This window comes from Apostichopus japonicus, chromosome 15 (genome assembly GCF_037975245.1).
Source record: "Apostichopus japonicus isolate 1M-3 chromosome 15, ASM3797524v1, whole genome shotgun sequence".
Classification (NCBI taxonomy): Eukaryota; Metazoa; Echinodermata; class Holothuroidea; order Aspidochirotida; family Stichopodidae; genus Apostichopus; species Apostichopus japonicus.
The window spans coordinates 25,808,715-25,827,913 of record NC_092575.1 but is presented as its reverse complement, the minus strand read 5'-3'; the positions used below and the strand labels follow the sequence as shown (position 1 = coordinate 25,827,913).

Sequence of the window (19,199 nt, the reverse complement as noted above, 5' to 3'; positions counted from 1 at the left end):
AAAAGCCTTGTGTCTATGTTTATCTAGCATAGCGCCATCAGTTTTGATCTTTTTTTGAAAACTTCCTCATGACTGAGTAGCCAAACGGCCGCGTTAACACAGCCAGTGTCCGATTGTCGTTGAAGTCCGTCTCGTTGAAGAGTTGGTACTTTAGGTAAGCAGCATTCCCCCAAATATTCATGAACAGAACAAAGGTTCGCTTCATGCGTAGTTTGTTAACACATGTAAAACAGGAGAATCCAAACAAGGAAACTAAAAGGATGTTCAGACTTTCGGAGATATGTACCAAATATTCATCCTGTCTGATTAGGAAATTACTTCTCTCATGTGAAAATGAATGAACAAAAGATTAAGACCATTGGTAATTTATTAAAATGTATTGTCTCTCCAGAGGGAATTGAAGTGCTAACGACGAATTTTGCACATGAACGTCAGCAGGTTCGATTCTCTAAGAAGTGGGAAGGGGGTGGGGGTGACGTCATTGCGGTCACGGCACATATAGTACAAAAACTCTATGGCCCCTACAGGCCCCCGATTGCAGGAAATGGGCCGTTTGATTTACACTGAAACTGATTATATATTGTGATCTCATGTTCTCGAAATATGAACTGTGAGAAATGTTTTCTGAGAAAAGCACTTTCTAACTGCCGAAGAGGGATGACCACTCCTCGCGGAACTTTTAGCTAGGGAAATTTGTGACCCCCAGGGAAAGTTTGTGACCCCCCAGTGCCCCCCTGCTCAAAAAATCCTGGCTACGCCACTGCTTGTAAACACGACATCTCAAGACTAACCAATTGAATCAATGTCAAACTGGGTAGGTAGATGCGTAGATGTGCCCTATTTAATTTGTTTCAATTTATTTGTGGATTCCATCTCATAAATTTTAATGAGTGGCCAGACTTAACAAAACTTCATAAAATGTCAATATCTCTGCAACAGTATGTCCAATTTAGTTCATACTTGATATGGTAATGTAACTACATAAGTATGCACTTTGCAGCAACAACTTTGACCTCATTAATATTCATGAATTGGTGGGGCTTAACAGCCAGTGACAATTTCCTAATGCTAATTTCTCTTTAAACTGTGTACAAATATCATGTTCTTGAAGCACTGGTATTGACGGTACAAACAGTTCCTAACATTGATCTGATAGAAACATGATATTCATACTGCTTGTACTTACAATACGAGTGATCTGAAGCGGGACATGATACTAAAGTATAGAAAAAAAATTGTCCCAACTTAATGTGAAATAGTCAAAACAGCTTGTAAAAACTATCTCTAATCAACCACAAGTTAAATGAATGTCATACTTGGTAGATAGATGCCCAATTGTTCAAATTGGTACAGGTCAAAAGAGGTCAACATATTTCAAAGTCTGAGACCTCTTAAAGATGATAAATCTTAAATTAAAAGCTACAATAAATCTGTCATTTTTCCAATGGTATTATTTACTTTTGGTGAACATAGTTTGGTCAAATTTAGTTTAGGTAAGTTTTGTGAAGGAGCTCTATAAGTCTTTAACAGAATATAGTCATCCAGGAAAGTTCAAGGAAAGTTGATACGTTTGTTGCTTTAAGTACACGCAAGTTGCCCTCGTCCATTTTAACCCTCTGAGCTTCAAGGGGTCAACAGGTTATCTGAAATGTTGGCAAAAGTTGCTCAGATTGCCAATTTGTTTTTTGATTTATACCAGATGACCTGCAGATTGTCAAAATATTTCAAAATGTCATGTAGAGCTCTCAATCTATAATATATACATGTATGTATAATTCTTCAAGGGATTCGCATTAGGAATAAGAATAATCATATACTGTAAAATCCTTACCAGTGAACTAGATGGTTGATGTTTTGTCAACATGATAACTCATACCTCATACCTTTCTTTATACTGCGTTTGGTGCCCAGCCTCAATTATTTCAGGGCTTAAATATTAAATAGGTAGAACAGCAAATTATGAGAAATTTCAGATATAATTGTAGAATATAAACTTGATTTCTTCTGAGATGATAATATTGTTGCTGGAGTGCAGATCCTGGATAATACATATCAACTGCACTCTCTGAAGTCTGGAATGCTATGTTGCTTTTCTATTTAAAAAACTACAGTATTTAAGTCACTACAACTTCCTGAGAAGGGGCAATAACCACTCTGTGACAGAGACTCTTTGTCGAGAATATTTACTTATATTTACTAAGGCACACAGAAGAGGGCTATGACGTACACATATTTTATACACATGAGATGCAACATGAGATGCACCAGTTTGTCATCTGTGGTCAAGCATGACGATTTTATGGAATTAAGACAAGAGAGACTTGTATGACTATTTCATGAACTGATTTTCATTATAAATGTTTTGATCTATCATTTTAAAATGCCGGAAGAAATATTATGACAAGCCGTCTTCATATCACAAATGTATACAAAATAAACTATATAAACAGTAAGTCCTAATTAGCATATCTTAAAATGGCTAGTAAAACCCACTTCAAGGTGCAGTCTTTATTGATAGATGTGTATTATGCACAAACTAGTATTATTAAGAGAATCGTAGAGCTATCCTTTATGCTTACTTTGCACAGATTGAAAAGTTACGAGACATTGACCAAATCATATCTCCATTCCAGCTCGTCCCACCTGAATGTGAGTAATTAATTACCTTAGCATGCTCATGCAGCCGAAGATGTTTCATTGCCATGTTCTACTCACTACCAGATTTCTATACTAGAAATGGTTCTTAAATATCAAGTAGTGCAGAAAGCTGATAGCTTCAGTCCACCAGTTGACATGGCAACTGCAGCCTGGACTGGACTCCTCCCTACAAAGTAGGATTAACATCTCATAATTTACGGAATTGTAGGCAGTACGTAAAATAATGATGAACGAAAAGTAAGATTACATGTACCCATCTCATGTTTAAGGACTGTAGTCCTAAATTATGTAAATTGTTAGTGTGTACTTTCGTGTTAAACATCAAATTATCACTAAAAGCAACACACTTAACGACTGAGTAAATAAATTGTATTCAAATCACATTGCTGTGACAAACCAAAATTAATCAAAGCCAACCGCCTGCCGGAAACATGCTTTCTCAGAGTTTTATCAGTTTTTATTGTTTTGGTTCATTGAAAACTCTGAGCTTTGATGTTTTTTTGGCCCCTGGGTGTATTGTCTCACATTTTTGGATATTGTTTGCATAAAACAGAGTCAGTTTAATTATTTTAAGGTAGAGTAATGTATTAAATATATTATTATTTATTATAATATACATTTTCTTTTTCTTTCAATCGCACAGTCATCATCAAATCTTTTAATCAGCTAAAGCAGAACTTATCAGAACATCTCGATGTAGACCAATCTACCCTGCTGTCAAATATTTTCCAACTTTCCGAGGATTGAATAACAGATATCAAGGAGCTGAAAACACCAGGAACCCTTTTGTTAGAAAGCTGACCAAAAATTCACAGATTTCTTCCACAAATATCACAAACATCACAAATGTCTTGACAGAACAAGGAAATGAAAATGTGAGAAACTTATCAGAGATTTTAGATGGAAGATTCATGTAGTGCAAGCAACATTTTGCCCAGAATAATGACAGAAATCATATTGTGGGTTATTGTAGGCAAGTTATGATATGAACAAATCACCAGTGGTTATGTAACCAGGAATTTGTTTACTTGAGAGGGGAAGAGGAAGTCAGCAAGTATATTTCTGTATTCATAGTGAATTACAGTCTGAGCTTATAAAAACAGGACTATATGCTAATTAGTCCTGTAGGAGTAACTTATATAGAAAAATCTTCTCCCCTTCTAACATGGTTATGTATGTAAATACTCTATATGACTGTAAACTCTATTCTTGTATTTCATAAGCAAACAATTAGAAGTGACCTGTGCACAAATTTTAGCATGGGTGTGTCTTGCGTGTATGTTTGTGTGAATGCTGTAAGTTTTGGTTTCGATGAGAATCACCATCAATGTATCATGATGACGTGCGTGCGTGCGCGCATGTGTATATGTGACCCAGTTTGTAAACTCTATCTCATGATAGGAGCATGGATACTTCTCATACCTATCATCTGGATGTGTTATAATTCAGTAAAGCAACTCTGTTGTTTTCAATGGAGTTTAAAGGCCACCAGAGGTCAAAACCTTAACACCTAATAAACACGATATCTCTAAGGAAGCATGGTTACTTAAATACCGGACACGTGTATGCAATATAGTGAGTAGAAGAACCCTGTTATTTTTGGTGAAGCCAAGTGTCATCTGGGTCACCAGTGGTCAAACTCTGAAGGCCTATTAAACATGATATCTCATGGTAGAAATCACGAATAGTTTTCATACACGTCATCTGGATTTTTCATATCGAGTACAAGAATCATATCCGTGTAGGTAAAAGGTCAGTTAAGGTTACCAAAGGTCAAAATGAAACCTTTAATCGTGATATCTCAAGGTAGGAATCAAAGATACTTATCATACTTGGTGTGTGGATGCATCACATTGGGTACAAGATCCCTATCGTTTTTGGTACAGTAGACTGACCTGTGTTTATCATGTCATAGTGAAATGTACATCAAAATAGTGGTTCACGGCATTAGTACTATAAGAGCTATTTCTGGTGAACAAGCAAAAGTCTATTGTAATGAAGTCATCGAAACCTGTATGCTCTTTTGCATTCTGGTTAACATAATTTCCCAACAACCGTATTGATGCCGACAAACCGGAAGGATTTATCGCTTCCCTAAAGTGAGTACAAGCTTGCTATTGTTTTGGTGGCATTCAAAGGTCATGTAAGGTCAGCAGAAGACAAATGTGAAATTTGAAGTTCTATATGAGTAAAAATAGTGTTTATATGCAGTAAGCAGTTGTCTCTTACAATGTTTTTTTTTTGTGAAGTCAATGTCAATTGAGGACAACAGATGTTAAAACCTGGTAAATTTTGTAAACATGGTGCCTTAAGAAGTGAAAAAGATTTCCAATCATCCAGAAACCGTAGCCGATTTCTTTGTCATTGGATAATGTTGGTTAACATTTCACACTTGGACTGATGTGTCAGTTTGTACATCAATCAGTTACTTAAAGGTGATATTTAGCAATTCCCATCAAGATTGGCTAACTATCAAAGGTATACTCCGGTGGCTGAAGTTGTTTGCTCAAAACAATTCTAGAATTTGCTGCTTCCTTTGGTCAAACCACATCCTCTAAGCATTATTTGTGGAAAGATATGAATCTATTATATTTGATAATAGTAAGTGGTGAATGCTCTAGCATTAACAGAAGCTGAAAATGTTGTTGTTTTTTCTTCATAGTATCTATATCATGTATGCATAGAAGTATTAAATATCTTCAAGAAAAGCTGGGTTTGAGAGCTGATGATTTATCTTGCTTTTCAAAGGAATGTACATATTTGCTTTATTTTATTGACAATACAGATACAAACTCAGTAATCGTTGATTATTCCTATAGAGTTGTTTTTAACTGTACGTTGAGGATGATGGGCGGGGGCTATGGGAATATCAAATATATCTCTGGATAATATGGAGGCAACAGATGCAACTACATGAAAACAGACCTATCAATACTAATTTGAGTAGTGTACGGTTCTCATAAAGACCTTGATTATAGCTTTTACTTTGGCAAACCTTTTCGTTCATAAATCTTTTTGAGAAAAATCGCAACCCTAGCTTGCATACGTAAATACCTTTGTGGAAACAATGGTTGTTCCTATAAACAGGCTCGCAAAAACTAACTCCTAAACATGTAACTCTTCTATGCATTAGGTACTGGTCCTTTTTACGTGACCCGGCAACCGGAACTCAAACGTCACGGCCCTACAACACTGTCAAAATAAAACCCGACCAACACCGACCCAAAAGCAAAAACGGAATAAAACCTGAAGCTCCATGGAAGCCCACTACTATCAGGGCATGTTTTAGCATTCAAACTAGTAGTGCAATTGCCCTAGTAGTCCCTCTTCCTGCCCCAGAAGTGAAGACAAAATTAAGGTTTTGGCTTCATTCATAGTCACTGGACCCTTTTGTCTATTCCCGCCGACCCCCCCTACCCCAAAGAGCAAAATTAGAGCATGTGCGATGCCACTCATCTGCCGGAGGAACATGATGAAGTTTGCCATAAATTCGAGATAAGTTATAAATGAAAGTAAATAAATCCGGGTCAATCATATCACACCGGTGACAGTTTTCGCAGATTCGAACTATCTTTATAACGCATAGCATGTTGAACGTATTGGCCTGTCATCGACAATTTTCACTTTCCATTTGACGCAATGGTTTGTGTGCTTTGGGGATTTAGAGGTTTTTTTAAGAGTGGATATTGATATTTATTACTTTTTCATCCTTGAATTATTGATATCTTGGACTTGTTTTGTGACATAGTTGAACACAGCTATAACATGCGTGCATATAGAACATGCATATAGAGAGTAACGTTAATATTCGCATTTTGCTAATTTATGTTGATATTTATGTGGATCACACGGCCGTAGCTTGCGTGCGGGTGGGGTGGGGGGTTGGTGGCAGGGGAAGCAGCCAAATGAGATTTTCACTTCCTAAATGAAAGTAGACCTACGATAATTTGAACGCCTGGACAGCATGCACTATTTCAGTTAGGTTTAGCTAAATGTTCATATCATTTCTTCTGATTTCATTAGTAGTGTGCAATTTCAATATTCTAAGCACGTATTGTTGATATTTGATCTTAATGGAATGAAGAATATTTATGAACTACTCAAATCTCGGTAGAGAGGAAATTTCTCAAAGGTACTGATTTTTAAGATGAATGTGTTTAATCCTCAGGAAAAATTATATGGTTGAAGAGCATTGTTTTCCATCCCTCCAACACTCGAGCTTTCATTGTGTTTTTTGCCAAAGGCTCAGAGAATCTATGCAATGGTGATGTCCTGTGCGTGAGATGACTGCTTGTATACATGATATGTGAAGAATCCTAGATTAATTTGAGTTGATACAAGGCAGAATGGTGTTCCCTGTTGTTTTCAGTGAAGATGTCTTGTAAAGTTTGGTCGGCACAAGGCCATGAAAGATTTGCCAAGATACAACTCTACCCGCAGCATTAGCTAAAATTTCTTGTATAGGCATACGTAAAATGATCTGTTCATAACAACTTTAATTTCAATAAAAAATCATCAACCCATGAACGTCCCAAGCAACATAATCTTCTTGGAGCTCTTAGAGTCTCTTAAAGCTTTGCAACTTAAACATGCTGGTATTAGACCTTTGACATTTCATGATTGTAATGAAATATTCTAAAGCATTCATTCAAACAATGCAGTCACTAATACCTCATGCGCAGAACACTTGATCGATTTTGACATTTACATATATTAGATAAAAGAACAGTTTGTTTTTACAAAAAATTCAATTTCTAGCAATCTTGTTAATAATCAGCTTCAGCCACCGTAACATCCTTAAAACTTGAACTTCAATCTCAAGTATTCTGGAGTACACTGTGCCATATATCTATATAGTAACAACCATTACGGAAAATGATCAAGGTGTCGTGTTTATATATATATATATATATATATATATATATATATATATATATATATATATATATATATATATATATATATATATAGTGCAATTACGACCTTCCTTACCGGTTTCGAACCTCTGGACATACAATCAGCGTCCATGGCCTAGTTGGTTAGGGTGTCCGCGTACAAAGCGGGAGGCCCGGGTTCGAATTCCGGTGGAGGCTGGAGGTTTTTCACTGTTCTGGATTTTCCTTTTCATTACGTTTTTATTTATATATATTCATTTGCCTTTGTCGTTTACCTCCATTCCATTTACATAAAGTCTGTTCAAAGTGTCTCTTTCGAGATCCGGCTTTAGGAATCACAAATGATTTTCGAGTTGGTTAGCATCATGTTTGATCTCTAGAGTAAGGCAAAATATGTCACCAAAAACAGAACTAGTATTGTTCGATACAGGTGTTAAACGCCTACTGTGAAATGACGACCTTCCTTACCGGTTTCGAACCTCTGGACATGCAATCAGCGTCCATTGCCTATAGTTGGTTAGGTTTTCCGCGTACAAAGCGGGAGGCCCGGGTTCGTATCCCGGTGGAGGCTGGAAGTTTTTCACTGTTCTGGATTTTCCTTCTCATTACGATTTCATTTATATATATTCATTTGCCTTTGTCGTTTACCTCCATTCCATTAACATAAAGTATGTTCAAAGTATCTATTTCGAGATCCGGCCTTAGGAATCACAAATGATTTTCGAGTTGGTTAGCATCATGTTTGATCTCTAGAGTGAGGCAAAATATGTCACCAAAAAAGGAACTAGTATTGTTAGATACAGGTGCCAGACGCCTACAGTGAAATTACGACCTTCCTTACCGGTTTCGAACCTCTGGACATGCAATCAGCGTCCATTGCCTAGCTGGTTAGGTTGTCCGCGTACAAAGCGGGAGGCCCGGGTTCGAATCCTGGTGGAGGCTGGTGTTTTCACTGTTCTGGATTTTCCTTCTCATTACGATTTCATTTATACATATATATATATATATATATATATATATATATATATATATATATATATATATATATATATATATATATAGGGGGAACATGGGGTAAAACGGAACCCCTAACTTCGAGGCTGCCTAATTGGCACTGTGAACGAAATGAATGTCAGTTTGGGACTAGGAGCAGACTCTCGAATGGCAACGAACATATTCAAGTACATTTGGAGCAATTTAAAATAGGAATTAAGTAGATATGTTACAAAACATAAAATGAGATGAGTGTTCCGTCTTGCCCCGTGACTCGGGTAAAACGGACCCCGGGGTCCGTCTTACCCCGTACTAAAAAAAAACTAAAACATATAACGTTTAAAACATATAACGTTTATTATACTACTAAATGTCTTACTACAACTGGTATAATTAAAAAATGGTTCAAGGCTTCTTCATAGCTTTCTTCAAGGCGTTTTACTTGTGAATTCAAGTCATGAAACGTAATAACTGTCAGCACCTCTGATGTGCATATTTATTTACACATATCACAAACGAACTCATTGTCATCAATTTCAACACCCGCGCAGTCGTCATGGGCCCACATTTTGCAACTTGTGCACTGTATCCAACCATCATCTTGCGTTTGGCTGTAGAGTTCGCCGCAAAACAAACACTCTGTGTCGTCCTGTTTATTGGCACTCTGTTCATCGTCCTGTGCAGTAGCATCGCTGAATTTTGCTGACAGTTGTTTAACTACTGTGGATTTCCTCCCAGCACCCTTTTTGGCGGGCCTACCCTTCATCCTCAGTATCGCCTTCATTACTGGAACAGGACCTTTCTTTCTTTTGTTATTTTCCTTATCTTTTCTCTTCTGCTCTCGTTCCCTCTTTTTTGCTTCCTTCTGGTTCAGCGCGAGTGTTTTCTCATGTTCAGCCTCGGTGAGATGGGCTTTATATGGACTGCTGGTTAAAATTTGCGCCCCTGTCATCGTGCTCTTCCTCTTCATTGATGAAGTGTATGATGCAGGTGCCTTAGGAGGAGGTGAAATATCCATGGGCATGATGAAATTGGCTGGCTGTTTTTCTGTTCTTGGCGGGGGGTGCACATCGGCGGAAACGCTTACTTGGTGAGAACTATTTGGAAGCTGCTTCTCAGTCTCTCCAGCGTCGATTAGGCCTACTTGTCCTTGGGGCAATGACTGTTCTGATTGGTTCACTTTTTGCTGGATAGGGGTGTTTGCCGCTGATCCTACTGATTATGTTGGTTCAGAGCCAGCTGGACTTATGGGCGCTGATGTGCTCTGCTGATCGGGGACATTCTCATCAGTTTCCTCCATCACTGTGTCCGAGTTTTCAGACTGTAGTTCAGGCCTAATAGGCGGCTGTTGCTCCGGAAGTGGCCGATCTGTTACATCCGCTGCAGCAAATTCGTGCTCCTGAAAGATATACCGGTTCAAAGGATATATCCCGGTTTTTCGGAAACCGCTCGCTGCATTCAGACCTGTTGCAGACTTCAAGTAAGCTTCGTTGAATAAACGAGCAACTTGGTATATGGTGACGTTCCGGCCAGGATGATTCTTCAACCATTGTTCGATTGCCCTTGTGTAAAAAGTGGACAAAGGCTTCATGAATGCTACATCGAGCGGTTGCAGCCTGTGTGAACAATGTGGTGGTAGGCACAGAAGATACACACCGTTTTGTCGTGCTAGATTGATGACCTCTAGATTTTTAGTGTGGGTGGCATGACCGTCGAGCAGCAGGAGCACCTTGTTGTCTTTGGTTGCTCCGGAGACCTTAATGAAATGAAGAAACCACCTCGCAAATATCGGAAGCTGCATTCAGCCGGACTTGTGACACTCGTAAATGGAGCCGATCGGTGCGCCATCCATCAATTCTGGCTTCATCCTTACCCTGGGGAAAATAAAGAGCGGAGGAACAAACGACCCAGTCACATTTATGCAAATTTCCGCTGTGACAAGAGTCCCACGCTCGGCCGAAGTTAGGGTCCCAACTTGCCGTCGTCCCTTCTTCGCAATTATCTTCGACGGTTTCCCCTGAACTGTAGACATACCCGTCTCATCGACATTGTAAATGTTATGAGGTTCGAAATGATGCTCCTCCATCAAAGACTCTAGCAGGTCGAAAAACTTCCCAACCGCTGTTTGGTTGAACCCCCTCGCCCTTGCAGCAGATGTAGCTTCTGGGGTTCTAAGGGATAGCTGCGGATGGCGCTTCATAAATCCAGCCAACCAGTCTAACCCGGCTATCTCTTTGTCGTCATCAAATTTGTTTGGAATTTGATTCCGGACTGCCAGCTGATATGCGAGACGTCGGATATCAGTGGTGGTTGTGCCAAACATCATCTCCTCCATTCTAATAATGTATGACACAAGTTCTTCTTCGATTTCGGGTGGAAATGTTGGCTGGAATAAAAAAGAAATAGCTTTCCTGAGTTGTGTTATAGCTTACTGGTGATTACCTAACAAAAACATGACATGCTTCAAAGTTAGTAACCCCTCCCCCTCCCCCACCCCTCTCCTCCACCCCCATTATATCTTAAGTCGACATTAGACTCTACAAAGAGCCCACCTGGGCAGATTTAGTGTTGTTTGTTTGTTCACAGATAACCGTGTTTCACTCGATTATAGCCCGAAAATCATCCTAAATTTCCATATCATTTTCCACTATATCACTGGACTCTGTGACGCATTAAATCTCATATGAGCGAATGAACCTACCTTCAATCTACCCAATGACTTGTCTCCTTGTTTTGCGTATATGTTTGTTCCCTTCACTCGTCGTCTCAAGGTGGTTTTTGGTACTTCAAATGCTTTACTGGCTCTTTTCAATCCCATTTCTCCCCTCGAAACAGCTGCAATAGCATTCTCCATAGCCTTGCTGTCCCATGAATTTCTGTTAGACCTTCTTTTGTAATCTCGCGGCATTTTGATCTACAAAATAAAAAAACAATAATAAACAGTGTGCAGTGTAGGCTACTTCACTGGAATCATTTATTAAATGCAAATAATTCCAATAAATACATGATCATTACATAGGGGCAAGACGGAACATGTTGTGGGGCAAGACGTTTGACCCAATTTAAGGATTCCGTTTTACCCCATATGCAATACTGTCGCTACATTCACTGTAGGTTGCAGCCTGTTATTTTAAGTAGACATCAAACACAACTATATTGTCAGTTACTTTTCTGTTTACGAATATAATGCCAATTAGTTTTATATAAACGTGTATAACTTCTGTAAAATAATGAAAACCTAACATACTCACATTAGATCGGCATGCACAGGATATTTGTAGATATGATAGACGGAATTGTGCTTTCGGTAAACGTCCTTCATGTGTTGTGAAAGTCACGTTGTAAGGCTCTTGCGCAATATCTCGAGTCAAAATTAGATGGCGGTACTGCGTTTTTGATATAGTGATGGGGTTCCGTTATACCCCGGTGGTCCGTTTTACCCCATGTTCCCCTATATATATATATATATATATAGGCTATATATATATAGGCTATATATATATAGGCTATATATATATTTACATATATATACATATATAATTTGATATAATAGATTCTTTTCTCGAAGAGCAGAAAATAAGTAACGTAAAAACCACTGTATTAAGTTTCTTTTCTTAATTAGATGCATACGTTTTCCTTACAAAACTTGCTTTCTGTTATTAACAAAAAATGTCGTAATATTTCAGACTGCTTCATGGTAGTTTTGCATTACACGCACGTTCACGGTATATGTGAAGTAGCCTATATAATATCTGAGACAAACGATTGGAAGATAGTTTGAAGAGTTTGGAGGGGTGACGTACGATTCTGTGTCCCTCCCCCAACGACTGATGCATTCCGCCAGCCAATTGGGACAATTTCCTACTGCTAATACTGTACACCAATACCATGCTCTCAAAGCACTGATATTGACAGTACAAACAGTTCCTAACATTGATATGATAGAAACATGATGTTCATACTGCTCGTACTGACAATACAAGTGATCTGAAGCGGGACATAACACTACAGTACAGAATAAGTTGTCCCAAACTGGTTGACAACAGGGTCAGCCGAAAGAATCGAAGAAATTATGCACGTTATTTACAATATAATGTTTCAAACGTAACTTGGTATGATAATTGAATAAATAAATATACCAACCATATATGCCAATTGTCAACCGATGTGACGGGTCTGAAAATGTAATGACAAAAAAAAAACAACTCTTCCTGAAGTCAATTTAAATAGTAACAACTTTAGATACACAGTGATTTCTTCATTATTAGTTTAATTTGAATTTGCAAACCAATCAAAACAAGTAGTGGCGAAATGAAAGGATATAATCTTGTTAACAGAAACTGGAAGATATACATCAAAGTGAACTTGTCTTTGTTGTTAGCACAGTAAACACGATAATCTCGAATCTGGTTGTACTTCCCACTACCAGTCCATGCAACTCATAAACAACTTTTGTTTCGGTTTTCCGAATTAGGGGGAGGGGGGGGGGGTTAATATGAAAAACTTAAAAAGGCAATTTCCAAGTAGTTATACATGACATTTACTTAGTATTTGATGTGGAGCGTTGGTCCATCATCACTATGTTTTCAGTGCCATTTTAGGTGTGCCAATTAAATATTGATGATTGGCGGGGCAAAGTGAAAATTTTTCTGAAATTTGCATGTAAACACAAAATCTAACAAAATCTATTTATGTTTGAGTTGATACTACATATAATTACAGCCATTAACCCCAGAATAGTCCCTGTTGATTTGGTGCAGATATCATGCATAGAAATCAGTGGACAGAGCTTGTTTTCTTATTATGACAGACATTAAAAATAGAACAGCTTGAGAAAATCTCTGTTGAAGGTCCTTTCTTGATAATTACTTTTTCTTACTACTTGAATCACTAAACGTTTATTATTTTTGGATGCAGGTGTCACGTTTTTGTAAGTGGTGCATGCAAATAAATGCCTAGGAACCATGTAGGTTTTTATACAGACTTAATATGATGGGAATGTATTCATCGTCTTTTTGTTACTTTTTTTTTACACCAACTTGCAGTTCTATTTGCAAAATATTTCAGAAAAGGTTCAGCCATATGTGTTACTTCTTGGAGAAAGGAAATTTCATCCTCACAGTTGTTTGTGATCATCGAGAGACATGCTCTACCTCAGAGGACATTGATGAAGACCATTAATGTGTGCTTCAAATCATTATGTGTTTAATCTGGAATACCAAAAGGCTTGTCTTGGTGCCTGGGAATACGTATATTTGATTATTTGTAACAATGTTTAAATGCTAGACCTTGGCCCCATGTGCGTCCGCAGGTAGGGGCAAGGAGGGGGGGGGGACTTGCCCCTCCCCATGGAAAATCAAAAATTGACAAAAAGGTCAAACATTTGACATTTCAATGGTTTCACCCAACCAACGTTTCTCTAGTTAAGTTCATTGCATAAGGACCCATAATGCGTTACTGAAATTACTGAAAATCAAAATCCTAAGACATGAGATAAATAAATAACCGATGTGTAAATGCAACTTGAAACGCCCGGGAAGTGTCTTTGCCGACGATGGTACGCTTCGCGCCGCCCGATGGTGGCGCTCCGCTTAGATTGTATCAGTTAGTTTGTTACACCTACACGACCTACTCATTCCCTCCACCCCCCCCCCCTTGTGAACATTTCCGCGGAAGCCCTTGCTTGGACCTCCAAATAAGGAGCCCCTTTGGGCCAGGAGCCGGGCCCCTAGGCTCATCGTTACGCCACTGCCTTAGACGTCATTTAGAATTAGCCCAAGTGTCAGCATTTTAAAAATTGCAACAAGTTATCAGAAATGCTTTCATGAAGGGTATGTAGAGTCTACACAGATGCCATGTGTGCATAGTTCAGAACCAATACATACAGCCTTGTCAGTTTCAATTCAAGATAAATCAGTGAAGCCCATGACTTTCCAAATGTTCTGCTATTTAGATATTTGATTTCTCTTTGTTTTTCCTTTCATGTTTTCGAGGTAGAACGTTATTCCGTTTTGACCCTGATCACCAATGCCATCATTAGGTCATGTAACCAGCATCGATATTCTTGATTCATCACTTATAAATTTCCATTTTCATCATGAAAAAATAAAATAAAATAAAATTACAAATGAATAAAGAAAGACATAAGAAGTTGAAAACATGTGGCTCCATGATATCCTATGTAGACTCAATCAAGTCTTCAACCTTCACATATACTAATGATGGTGGCTGGACGGGCTTGTGTCTCCTTTAATGTGAAATATTGCAAACTTCAAGCATTTGAATACAATACTCTATATGCCTTTTCCGATGCCCGATATTTTCCAATGCTATATGTCCAAGTATTTTTTTCAATCATTACTGATACAGAAAAAGAAAGAATGATATAAAATCGTTTCATTCGTTCATTGTGTTCCCCATTTAGTCCACAAAATTCACATATGAAGTACAATATCTCTGATAACTATACAGAAGCTGTCCGATTATGATGGCATTGATACTCCGGACGAAGAGGCAGAACTTATTCAACCTAAACAGAGTAGAGATAAAAGTCTCAAGGAACCAAAATTGCTTCTATTGGCGAATGGAGAGACAGTCAGACAATGTAAGATATGACGTTTAAAAATACACAGCTATACTGTTGTAATAGTCTGGTATAGTCTCACCTGCTTGCATGCATGTACTTACGTCATGTCTCCTTATATCAGTTTGAGTAAATGGCGAAACTTAAAAAAAAAATTTGATGAACGTTTTTTAGGTCATTTAATTGATTATAACTAGTTAAATTGAAAATGTTGAAAAAGTGTTGACAAACATATTTTACTTGCGAGCTAGAGCCCGCGCCGCAGTGGCGTACCTAGAATAGTTGACACCCGCGCGGATCCTTCCTTTGTCACCCCGTGCAGGGGATGCCTTCCTGGGGGGGGTCTAAGGGAAGCGGGTGAGAAATTTGTGTTTACGTAAGGTGGCGTAGATTCAAATCTTTGGCAATGCTTTGAACTGATAAGGCCTACATGTTTAGGAATTATAATTCTTTAGTGAATGTTTTCATAATGTTCCTAATGTTTGTTGAAAAAAAGTTTGGGCTGTGGAATGGCATCCCTTGACTAGGCTTGCCTACAGGTATGAATACAACGCTAACACAAGAGCAATGGCTGTGTAAAAGAAATGTGTCTATATGGAAAATATAGGTGTGTCCCAGTGTGAAAATAATCGACACCCGTATTATCTCATGCGGCATGCATCAAATATTTTCTTAATTAAAATGCAGTACTTTTTTTGATCAATTCTCAATCAACGGCTAGAGTTTTGTCCTAAATAAACATTCTGTCGGCGTTCTGTTTGTCAGACACTTTCCAATTCATTTTGGTTTCTTAATTTATGATTTATTTATTAACGCATAACTTTGTGTCAGAGTGGCAAAATATAAAATAACCTGGATTAACACGAGTTTCAAATTATTTTAGGTTAGATCAACATTTTGAACCTTTTACAAGAATATCTGTTTCAGGAACCACAGTTAAGAAGTTTCTTTGAAGTTTATGCAAACATTGGTTCAACTTTCTTTTACGGTTTTTTATTTCTTCTTATAGATCGAGAAGTAGAAAGAAACAGAGACCATTTCACTGCAATTACACTTCCTCGTTCGATTCTCAAGAAAAAGGTTATAGATTCAGAAACGATGAAGTTAGGCCTTCCAAATTCATCCCGAGAACCACGCCAGGACTCTCCGACCACTAAACACAAGAACCATATGAAGAACATATATAATCGAATTCTCCGGCCAGGATCTCGAGCCGAACAACTTCTCATACAAAATGGTGAAAATTCGGAAAGAATCTTTCTCCAGATGCGAGATAAAAGCGCGGATAGGAAACATGGAAAAACAAAATTAAATACGGAGGTAGAGAGAAAAGTGATCAGAAATGCGGAGCGTCCTCAGTTACAGTTCGAACCAGAGAGAGTCTGTCCGTGTCCTGCAAATGAACATATTATACCAGCAGAAAGGGAAGCATCAAAATCTGATGACGTCACTCACGACGATTTATTCGTCTATGATGACTTTGAGGACGACGAACCATCCTCTGACGAAACCGTGACATTGATACCGGTCAACCGTCAAACCGTCAGGACATGGGAAGTCGGTACGGACAAAACTACGATTTGCTACCGCCTCGGAACGGCGCCTAAATCAAAGCCGAGTGAAACTAGTGCTAACTCACCGACACTAGATCTGACACCCCCTCCAGTACCAGGAAGGGTTATAACAACACCGGTCAAATCTCCAACGAAAGGTATTTTAAACGGTCTACCACCACCGTCACCTGTTGCTAAGATACCACCTACATCTTTTACTCCAGAGGCAAGGTCTAAATTGCAGAAGTATCCAGGGAGGTTTTCTGCCTCTCTGTCAGTTGACCAGAGGAAGTTCTCTAGTAGGGGCGCTCGTTACATCGTTGACGATAAGCGGGCATTGATGTCCGATACTTCTGCCTCTACTGGCAAAGCTGTGACCTTTGACACGTTAACTTCAGAAACAAAAAAGAGATTGAAAAAGCGGAGTTGTATGCGAAAAGCTAGATTCAATAACGAGAATCAGTTAAGGACGAGCGAGTTGCTTAATCACTTAGAAAATTTACCAATGCTACGGAAGTTTAAGACCAAAGACCATATCTGACTTTTAGATACATTGTTACTGGAGTCTATATAAGCTATAGGGAAAAAAGACGCAAGCATTGCTATCACAAAAATTTCACCGTTAAGTCAGGCTATCACATCAACTTATTTGTAAAGAAATGAAATAAAATCATCTTTTGAAAGGCACAATAATATACATATGGAATCACCATTATTTGAATGCCCCGCCACTCAACATCTCCACCCCTGCACACACCCCCCCCCCTTCCACCGGGACGGGATTTTTTCCCAAACAGGTTAACAATTATGTGTAAATAGTCGCTCATGATTGGTCGAAAAGTTAGGTCATCACAAAACAGACCTTCACTTCGAGGTTACCAAAGTCCATTCGTTGCAACGAAGATATATACCCGTCCTATATATGTACGGTGTTTGTTCAATAGTTTCCGCTATGTATGATTTACCACATTGGGAGATACATATAATTCAACAGAAAAGTTGTGTAAATTAAGCCTTGATTATTCGCGTACCATTTTCCTAATTTAAGACAGGAAAATTCAGACTAACTAGAGTCCTAGTCGCGCAATTTGCTCACGTATTGTACGGATTCAATGTTTTGCTGTCATGTTTTGTGTATATTTATTCAAGACTCGTGAACACACGTCGTGAAGTTGATTTTAGTGTACCCATTCCTGGAAACGAATTCAGATTTAAGTAGAACGGCTCACGAATCTTGGATAACGTAAACACGAATTCTATTAAATATAGCGTATGTATCATAAGTAAGTAATATGTGTTCCAAGCATTAAAGTAAAGTTAGGATGTTGGGATGTTGATAACCATATCGTTCATTCGGGGCATACATACTGAAAAGTTGTGTATTGTTATAGAGTAGATAAATAGTGCTAAAATATATCGAAACAGGACACAATGAGCACGAACTAACAGATTGCTTGTCATATCTCAATATGTTTTTGCTGTATTATACTTAGATTTATTTTGCTCTTTGAGTCACTCATTTTGTGCTCGCGTGCTCATCGCATCCACCGCATCGTGCGTTTTTCTCGGCATTTACTGTTTCAGCTTCACTGTCACCGATGCGACCGTCCGTTTTAGCGACATTTTCAACTTGGGCGTGTCCTGCAGCACCACCGATACCCAATAGTTCGTTATGACCAACTTTGAAGTCGTCATATCTAGGGCTCGGTCAATTTGAATAGCCTATTGCGTAACAACTTTTGTACCGATTACTTTCATCACACGTTCTGCAAATCCTATTCGTTCAGATTTTGAAGTTTCTGAAATCTATTGTCGTCGGCTTTACAAAATATACTTCTACAAGTATAATTTTAAACCTAGGCCTATATATACTTTATCAAGAATACTTTTATGGATGCCTATATATATTACTCTTATTAGCTAAAACGAAGGCTTCCGAAACGGCCCGAAAAAAAAACAGGAGACAGCCCCGAAATACAGATGCCTGCGGCTCTCAGAGGGGCATTCCCAACATAACGATGACATCATATCATTTAGTCTCGTCACAACTCGTTTTGCTTCAATCTCTTTCATCTTGAAGGACCTTGGCGCCGATGCACGGTATCTTCTATACATCTAACACTACCGATAAGCGTTTTAGTTTAGTGTCGCTTGACCGTTACGTTAGTTGTTTGGGACAGTTCACGTAGGAAAGTACATCTTGGATATTAATTAGTGCATTGGTAAGTCTTGAAACTATTGCTGCTTTGGAATTACGACCTTTCTTTTTTAATTTAGTGGAGGTTTCAGGGAATAATTTATTCACAAAAGCGGGAGCCCCCTCCCGAAACATCTCCCAAAAAACAGATAACTTTATTATATACATACTTTGACTGCTGTTTGGGTAGATACATCTAACACCCGATGAGGTTTTTTTGTTTAGTGCAGCTTGGCAGTTGCGTAATCACAAAACGGAGCCCCCGAAACGACTCCCTAAAACGGGAGACTCCCAGTACAATGTGGCGAAGGCTCCCGAAA

The 19,199-nt window shown here is 38.5% G+C and overlaps 2 protein-coding genes across 2 annotated transcripts; one reads left to right on the top strand and one right to left on the bottom strand.

Moving 5' to 3' along the window:
* Positions 1–10,347: 10,347 nt before the first annotated feature.
* On the bottom strand, positions 10,348–11,454 carry LOC139981418 (uncharacterized). The gene is made up of 2 exons (XM_071993789.1): positions 11,248–11,454; positions 10,348–10,932 (listed from the first exon to the last, which is right to left on the bottom strand). The coding sequence occupies exons 1-2, from the start codon at positions 11,452–11,454 to the stop codon at positions 10,348–10,350; spliced, it is 792 nt and encodes a 263-aa protein (XP_071849890.1).
* Positions 11,455–11,808: 354 nt separating this feature from the next.
* LOC139981417 (uncharacterized) lies at positions 11,809–17,321 on the top strand. Its single transcript, XM_071993788.1, has 3 exons — positions 11,809–11,853; positions 15,018–15,150; positions 16,139–17,321. Exons 1-3 carry the CDS (start codon positions 11,809–11,811, stop codon positions 17,221–17,223), a joined length of 1,263 nt encoding a protein of 420 aa, XP_071849889.1. The 3' UTR covers positions 17,224–17,321.
* Positions 17,322–19,199: the final 1,878 nt, after the last annotated feature.